At 38.6% G+C, this 8,336-nt stretch overlaps 1 protein-coding gene across 1 annotated transcript; it reads right to left on the bottom strand.

The window, feature by feature from the left end:
• Positions 1-5,847: 5,847 nt before the first annotated feature.
• Positions 5,848-7,947, bottom strand: LOC147620975 (uncharacterized). Its single transcript, XM_086825493.1, has 3 exons — positions 6,984-7,947; positions 6,711-6,793; positions 5,848-6,575 (listed from the first exon to the last, which is right to left on the bottom strand). The coding sequence occupies exons 1-3, from the start codon at positions 7,108-7,110 to the stop codon at positions 6,120-6,122; spliced, it is 666 nt and encodes a 221-aa protein (XP_086681619.1). The 5' UTR covers positions 7,111-7,947; the 3' UTR covers positions 5,848-6,119.
• Positions 7,948-8,336: the final 389 nt, after the last annotated feature.

Here is an 8,336-nt window from a genome sequence, read left to right as displayed (position 1 = left end):
TGCATTCATGCATAGAGCATAGAGCTTTTACATGCATAGAGGTCATGCATGCAAAGAGAAAATAGCATTTCAATGTATGCATAGATCTCTATTCTCTATGAATACATAGAAAGCCCTATGTATACATTGAGATCTATGCATGCATATAGCTCTATGCTCTATGCATACATATTGATTTATGCATTCATGGATAGAGCATAGAGATCTTACATGTATAGATTCATGCATCCAAAGAGAAAAGAGCATTTCAATGTATGCATAGAGCTCTATGTATACATAGAAATCCCTATGTATACATTGAGATCTATGCATGCATATAGCTCTATGCTCTATGCTCTATGCTCTATGCATACATATAGCTCTATGCTCTATGCATACATAGGGATTTATGCATGCATACTTAAGCAAAGAGGCCTTGCATGCATAGAGTATAGAGCTCATACATGATGCAAAGAGTATAGAGCTCATACATGCAAAGAGCAGAGAGCTCAAGCATGCAAAGAGTAGAGAGGTCAAGCAAAGAGCTCTTACATAGATCCCTATGTATGCATAGAGCATGTAATTTAGCAAAATACTTCTAGAAAGGAAACCCAAAGTTCTCAAGGATGCTGTGCAAAGGGAAAAAAATTTAACAAAGAGAAAGAGTACAGAGGACTAACTTACTTTACGAGTTTGGGAGCGGATTGAAGAGAGAACAAAGCCTGTTTTTTTTAAAGCCAAAACCCAAAGCATGATATTAGTTTACAATAAAAATAAAAATAAAAAAATAAAAATAAAAATAGAGAAAAAATAAAACAAAACAAATTAGACTTAAGCCTCCATTAGTTATAGATCTGTGGAGAGAGCTGAGAAGTGGAGAGCCCCTATTTGTAAACCCTAACCTATAAAAAACCAAAAAGCACACAACAATCACTAAAATAGAAAAAAAAGACAATAGCTTATTTTTCTAAATAAAAAAACAAGACCATTACCTCTCTTGTTGTGGCTATGTGGAGAATAAAAAGAGGGAGGGAGATGCTTAAAGGCTACCTTGCACAAAAAGTGTCGAAACTAATACATATACTGACAGTTATATCGATGTCATAATTTATATTGACATCTATACCGGTGCCTATATTGACACTTATACCCAGCGAGCTAGGAGCAAAAGAATTCTAACGTTGGTGATAGATGTAAAAAATGGGCCAATCATGGAGGTCGGGATGAATGTCTATGTTTCAAAGACTAGTGCCTTTGATGGTTTCTATAATTGCCTTGAGATTGTGCATGATAATAGATGGTAGAGGGGTAAGTGTTTCCATATAAGGGGTCCCCATTGAAGCTCACATATTAGCCCTTATATAAGGCCCCGAACCAAGCATAAAAGTTCCAAGAACAAGTTGACATGGTGTGTTGTAATTGGTGGAAATCTATGGCTAAGGCTTGATAATTCATTGTGACAACAAGGAAAATGGAGGTGGCGATTGATTACAGGCAGTGCAACTATGTATATGATTCTGATGTGATGTAAATAGACAAATGGGGGATCCCTTTAAAAATTAAAAAGAGCACAGAAAGTGAAAGAAAAATGTCATATATAAATAGCAAGGCCGTATTACTAATAACTCAAGGGCGGTTTGTGGAAAACATGCTTTTTTGCGAGGACAGAAAAACGAGTAAAAATCGAAAGGTCGGTCGTGGAACTTATCAGCTCCAAATGCTTGTGCACACGTACATGCTTATAAGGTTCAGAAACAACACTATTTAAAGATAACCCCAAGACATTTTAATGAAGCGCAATGCCATAAAAATCTATGAACTTTACACATGCATCGTACTAAGGTTCGTTTTACAAAAGTATTATATATATAAGTTTCTCTTTTTAGCTTGTTATTTTGTGGAAACTTTTCTTTTTTACAAAGATGTGCTTGCCACGGCCATTACTTTTTGGATATTTTAGAGCAAGCTCAACACATATTTCATTGTTCCATCAAGACCAATACATTATAATATCCAATTTCAAATAAACACGACACTTTTGTATCAACAAAAAACACTAAAGTGTGTGTTAAAAGAAAACTAGGAAGAACTCTTCATTGTTGTAAGCTCGCCAATCTCATAAAAGCCCTAAGAGCAAAAGCCAATATTACAAGGAGTCAGCGTTCCACCATTACATCAAAAAAATGTGCTTTTTTTTAAATGGAAGATTGGGGCGGCCTATGAAAAGGTCGGCTTACTTTCATGAAGATCCACTTGAAATTTCCCACGAGAGTACACATGGTGAGGGCTCTTTTGAATACCCTAAGGAGGGCATTTGCCTTTCTAGAGACTTGAGACAAAAGAAAAAAGACCTTACTTAAAATATAGAAAAAGGACCTTTATAAAAATTAAACACCCCACCACCACCACCAAGAAAAAAAATGAACAACCAAGATTGTTATTCCCATGAGTGGGAGCATGGAGGCTCCTTTTTGTCTTGAATGTACGGACCTCAATGTCAAGTCTCCTTGTCTTATCCAATGGACCCATGACCAAAAAAAGGAGTTGGACCCTTGAATGTTGCTCCTTGTCCTTGGAAGATTGGATGTGCATTGAGTTTCGCCACTCTATATCCTCAAAAACATTCTAAGTGTTAAAAATCAATCAAATACAATGGGGTTATAAAAACTGTCTAATTGTAGGAGGACAAGGATTGAAGGGCATTAGGAGGGGGACGATGGTCATAGGGAGAAGAGGAGAAGAGGGGGGGCGCAGGGTGTGGGCACAATTCATTAGGGGATGGTAATCTAAGACATTGGATGTCAATTTAGGGCATTGTATTGGAGACTTTTCAACACCACCTTGGCCTCGGGTATAAAAGGCATGGTGCATTTAAGAAGGGGGGAGCATGGAATCAAGACGACGCAGAAGTCGGGCGCATGCGAAATGAAACACAAGCAGCCGTCCGATTTCCATGGGGTGAACTAGGGCGGCAAGGGTTGGGTTATAAGCAAGTCATGCGGCGCTGGACTTACAGACCATGTGCAGCATAGTGGTAGAGCATTCGCATGGCAATGCGGGGGTGTGGGTTCGAAACCCAGCGTGGGGTTGAACTCGAGTGCACCCGAGCAAACTCGGGCCTTTTTAAATCTCAAGCATTAAAAACGCCTCGGGATGCCTGGCCGACTTCCACACCATCGCATGACATGCTCCCCCTTCTTAAATGCACCTTGGCCTTTATAGTCAAGGCCACTCTGGGTTGGGGGGATTGGATGTTTGGAAAACACTGGATGGGAGTTATTATTATTGCTTTATAAAGCGGAGAAGGTACCCTCCTAAAAATAAGAAAATTAAACCGTATGTAAATTGCAAAATGCTCCACCACGGGAGTTGTTATCATTGCCTTATTAAAGCTAGACAATACCCTCATAAAAATAAGAAAATTGTACCGTAAAAATGGAAAACATGTTTCTGCCTTTGAGAAATTAAATCTCGAGCTGATGATGACAACAAGGTAACCTCTAGAAACAAGCTTAGAATCTTGAATTGATAAAGATGACAATGAGCTATTCTCGCGAAGTCTCTAGAGTCCCTCTAGTGGACGACTAGCTAGAGTCTCTGGTGGGAGTTCATGTCAACACATACCACCAACTATTTCAACGTGTGGTGGCGGTTAACCAACCTGTTAAGTGGCCACGTTTAAAAAACTGTTTTACTTCAAAGTTCAAACTTTGATCTAAATGCTAATTGCCGGAGCAGAGGTCACACTCTATAGCCGGTTTTGGGGCTAGTGGTAGATGTAACCATCCATGTTAAGTGGAGTTGAAAGCATGCACCAATGGACCTTCAATGCTTGTAATCACAGTTGCTTTTTGACGGTGCCAAACCCGTTGTTGAGCATTTTAGCCGTAAAATACTTGCAAAATTTTAAATTACCTATAAAAAAACACACTAAAATACAAAAAAAATAACTTGCTATATTTTACCAAACCAATCAATTTTGAATGGCAAGGGTGCGAGTCAAAAAAGTCAAGCTTGCGGCTGGTAATACAGCTGGAGTGAGCTGAAAAATATCCCTCGAGCAGCTGTGCACAGCTAACTTAGTAATGTGAACAGCAGAACCTTTGTAGTGTGGAGGGCAGCTAACTTAGCACCATGCAGCAAAGGTGTTTCTGCACGTTCTGGGGCGTTCGGATTCAAGCAAAACCTTGGTGTAAAAGCAAAAGCAACCTGAAAATCCACGTCTTTTGAGAGACCTAATTAGCTATATATATATATATATATATATGCTTACAGGCGGTCATCTTTTTTAAAAACCATCCTTTTTTTCACATGGTGGAAACCCTCTAATATGGCGCAATATTTCTTAAAAATTGCGGCCCCCTTTTAAGGAAAACTCACTGCAAGCTCGCACGTTTCCAATTCAGAATCACAAATCAAAAGGCTTTGATTTTGTGCCTTTCAAAGATTCGTTTTATAAAAAAGGAAGACTTTCTGGCTTGCAATGCTGATCCTACACAGGTTCACATCCCTTCCCATGACCCAAATATATAACCTGCTCAAATCATTGAACGACTTGCAAACAGTTGCATTCATAGTTAAAGCTTTGAAGATCCCTTTATGGTATTGAATTGAGTTAATTGCTCCTCGCATCTGAGTTGCAACACTATGTAAGTCTACCAATGATTAATTAATTATATGGGATTCCTTGAAAAGCCTCATTAATTTAAGGGTGTGAATGATGATTATCTTAATTGGGAGCAATTGGGCTCCATGTATAATGAGAAGCTGGGTTCAGAATCATTAAGAATCTATATATCCATCGTGGCCCTAGCATTAGCCAAAGGCTACCCTTTGCTCGTGTCCTCTTGATCAATGGGTTACTTGCCTTAATATAAAAAGAAAATCAAAGATTCTTGCCCTTTCCTTAGACTTAAGGGGCATGATGTTTAACATAAACCAACAATTATTCAAATACAAAAATTGAAGACGATGTGACGTGTCGCGCATATCATCCTCAATGCGCTGATTTGTACCACTCATGTTTTCTTGTTCAAAATAATCATTGAAGTTGTAATTTGCGTAGATTACGAACTAGTGTATAATATAGTGGTAGAACCTATTAGAAAAATAGTTATCCTAATTTGTATAGAATACTACTAGCTAGTGTATTATTAATAGAATGGTAGAATAATCTATTAGAGAAATAGTTTATCCTTTAAAAAAATTATGCAACCAGAAAATCATATCAAATGGTTTTGTAAATTTTGCTATTGCAGTAGCCCCTCATTGCAAGAAAGTTGAGTAGCATTATTTAAAATGATAGATATTTAATTAGTGCAAGCAATCAGGATTAGAAGGATAGGATAATGTAATATCGCCATGGATCCACATCGACAAAGCAAATGGATTTAAGTAGGACCTAGAACCTGCGATCGAATTATAGGCCAAATATAGATTATTTTCAAGGCTATGAGAATCTCATTATGCTACATACATGCACAGAGCAGCATTGTAGAGATTCTTGTGTTGAGACGAAGATGGAATTAAAAAATAAGAAACAATTTAACTAAAATACTAGTCATTAAAGAATTAACAGGAAACCACAGTATTAATGTAAGCTGAGCTTTACTATTAAGGCTCCAATTTTATCGTGCGTTGGAACCTTTTATAAAACGTTATATTTGTACACGTCCAAAGTAAATACGAATTTAAAATTGAACACGGTAACTAGTTTTTAACTTACACTGATTCAAAGTACTCACAAGCTAGGTTGATGAGATACACTCGTAATTCCTTTTTTTGAAAAAAAAAAGTGCTATATATTATGGACTCGAACAGGTTTTAAGTTAACGAAAATACTCTCTCCATGCTTTTGTTACAGCTATATCTTGGATCTAAGTACACACCAAAATTAAGATTGATATTACTATACAAGCTTGGTGATTAACTTGATCTCACCAAGCAACTAGTCGGTAATGTAAGTGTAACTGATTACTTTTAATGTGCTTTCACCTAAACCCAAAAAAAAAAAAACACTACTCATGTGCTGATAATAAGATAGTCTGTAGTGGTTAATGGATTGTCTTCAAGATCCTCCTGTTCATCAAAATGCTGCGCAAGCTGGTGATTAGAAGGCTATTCTGATCATTATATGCGGCTTAATTGTTCCTGGGCGGGTGTGTTCTAGGGCCACTGTAATCCACATGGAAAGATACGGAGTCATCTACCGCATTGTTGATGGGTTTTGTGTACTCTGTATTGAGCAACTGTGCACTACCCTCTGTTGCTGTTGTTGCTCCTGCTGTGGCTTTTGCCTCATATTGAACTTCTGTTAATTGCCTTCTTTGCTTGCTTTTTCCGAATATCATAGCCTTTGCTGTTGAAGAAGAAGAGCTAGGAGAAGATATAATCAAATCATGGTATCTATTTGATGATCCCATAAACTTCCTTGGGAGCCCATGATCATCAGCTGCCACCAGCTTGTGATTCGCTGGCTGTTGCAGTACTATTGAGCGTAGACTTGCAGTAGCCTTCTTCTGATCATCATCACCTCCCGACAAAGATATCGCGATTAATCTCTCATCATCATCTGCATGGGTCAGATTGATCTCCTCCTGCAACGGAACACAACAAAACTCAGTCAGCACCAATTCTGCATGCTAATCTGGTTTTATATTAAAGAGTTAAGCTGCTAATTACACTTAAGAATGAAACACAAACAGGAGAGCTTGGGCTTAATAATGGAGCACCTTGATTCGCACATCAGTGATACGATGCTCTACTTTATCCACTTCTCTAAAGATCTTTGTTGATTCATGTCTTGAAAGAGAACCTGAGAAGAAATCATAGGATGTGCAGTAAGGCTCACGTCAACCTTAATGGGCTAGGTTAAATTACATTTAATTGGGCTTGCAACATGGATCATTGATTCTTACGTCTTAAGACTAGCTAGCAATTGGCTATGTGTGCCTATGAGGACATGCAAAACTATATTGGAAAGCTAAATTAACTGCCATCATTACCTTGCTCGACCTGTGTGCTCCTCATGTTTGATGTAAGAAGGAAAAGAAGGGTAGTACAAAAGGCTATAATCATGACTTGAAAGGTTGCAGCTGGTTGCCTAATTGCGTACGTGCTTAACATACTCATGGTGGATTAGACGCTAAGCAAAACGTGCTTAATTCGAAGAAGTTGGGAGCAGCAAACAAGCTTTATGGAATATTGGACGTAAATGGAGACTGCAAGGAATTGGTAGAGGGAGCGAATTATATTGTGTCGGGGCTGATCGATATTGAGCAATATAAAAGGAATGATGAGAGCTTGAGTTTGTGTTAATGGGGTGAACCATCAAAAGGCTGCATCAAGGACGGTGCAAAAGATTATGTGGAGGCAACGTGCAGATTATGAGGAGTGACGGGAAATTGAAAAAAAAAACACACTCACACTCTCATCCCGCCTCCCGAGAGACCGTGATATGACGAGTAATCTTATGTTTTGGCTTTAGTACCTTGTTTATATAACTTGGTTTTGTTAAAAAAAGAGAAAGAAAAGGCGCTCTCTGATCAAATTAACAAGCAACAAGAAGCTCTTCTTAATCATCGGTTTCAGGCATGGGCAAGCATGACGTCGTTGGCTGCATCATCTTCTTCTTCTGAGGCAAGCTCGATCAGCTTCTTGCTAAATTTGCGTTTGCTTTGATGGGCGAATCTCTGTGATGCAGGGGGCACACGTGGGCGACCTGCGTGCAGCTGGGGCCGGCACACGTGTGCTGCAGGTAAGGGGAGTATTGGATTAACGCAGCAAGCTGTGTTGTATGGTATGTAGTCGTCGCCCTATAAATTCCAGAACGATTACACTCATGCTGCATTCATCACGAGAGAGCTCCTTTGTGACACACCCCTAGCATGTACATGCACGTGCTGAATTCTACACATCTATGTTAATTGTGTCGAAGTCCAGCTCATGTGCGTTAGTTGAAAACTTTTGAAAGGAAACAATGTCAAGCTCATGAATCTATCCCATCATGTAATAGATCCATATGTGTTGCTTCATCAATGTCTATATCTAATGGAAGCTCAATGAAAAGATAGAGTTCCATATCAATATCACTATCATTATCCAATGAAGCATTGTCATGATCGATAGGTGACTCATCATCTCCTTCGGATTGATGTTCCCTATACTCTTGAATATCGGCTTCCTCTAAACTGTTTTCTTCATTATCTTCTTCCAATGAGTCAATTTGAGGTAGTACTTACACCTCATCTAGAGACTCATCTAGAGATTCGGTCTCAACATCTTGATCTTAAAAGTTATGTTTTGGACGAGGGGAAACTTGTATAACATACCACCACTTTGGATCAATTCAATCGGCA

The sequence above is a fragment of the Cibotium barometz genome, chromosome 31 (genome assembly GCF_041138505.1).
Source record: "Cibotium barometz isolate CiBa-2024 chromosome 31, ASM4113850v1, whole genome shotgun sequence".
NCBI classification, from domain to species: domain Eukaryota; kingdom Viridiplantae; phylum Streptophyta; class Polypodiopsida; order Cyatheales; family Cibotiaceae; genus Cibotium; species Cibotium barometz.
The sequence above is the reverse complement of the archived record's forward strand: the minus strand, read 5'-3'. Positions and strand labels throughout refer to the sequence as shown.

What these genes read in the sequence shown, in the direction of transcription:
- LOC147620975 (XM_086825493.1), bottom strand. Translation starts at nt 7,110, where the DNA reads ATGAGTATGTTAAGCACGTACGCAATTAGGCAACCAGCTGCAACCTTT. An exon ending in GAGCACACAGGTCGAGCAAG is followed by an intron (nt 6,794 to 6,983) that starts GTAATGATGGCA and finishes ATTTCTTCTCAG; the next exon opens with GTTCTCTTTCAAGACATGAA. An exon ending in TCACTGATGTGCGAATCAAG is followed by an intron (nt 6,576 to 6,710) that starts GTGCTCCATTAT and finishes GTTCCGTTGCAG; the next exon opens with GAGGAGATCAATCTGACCCA.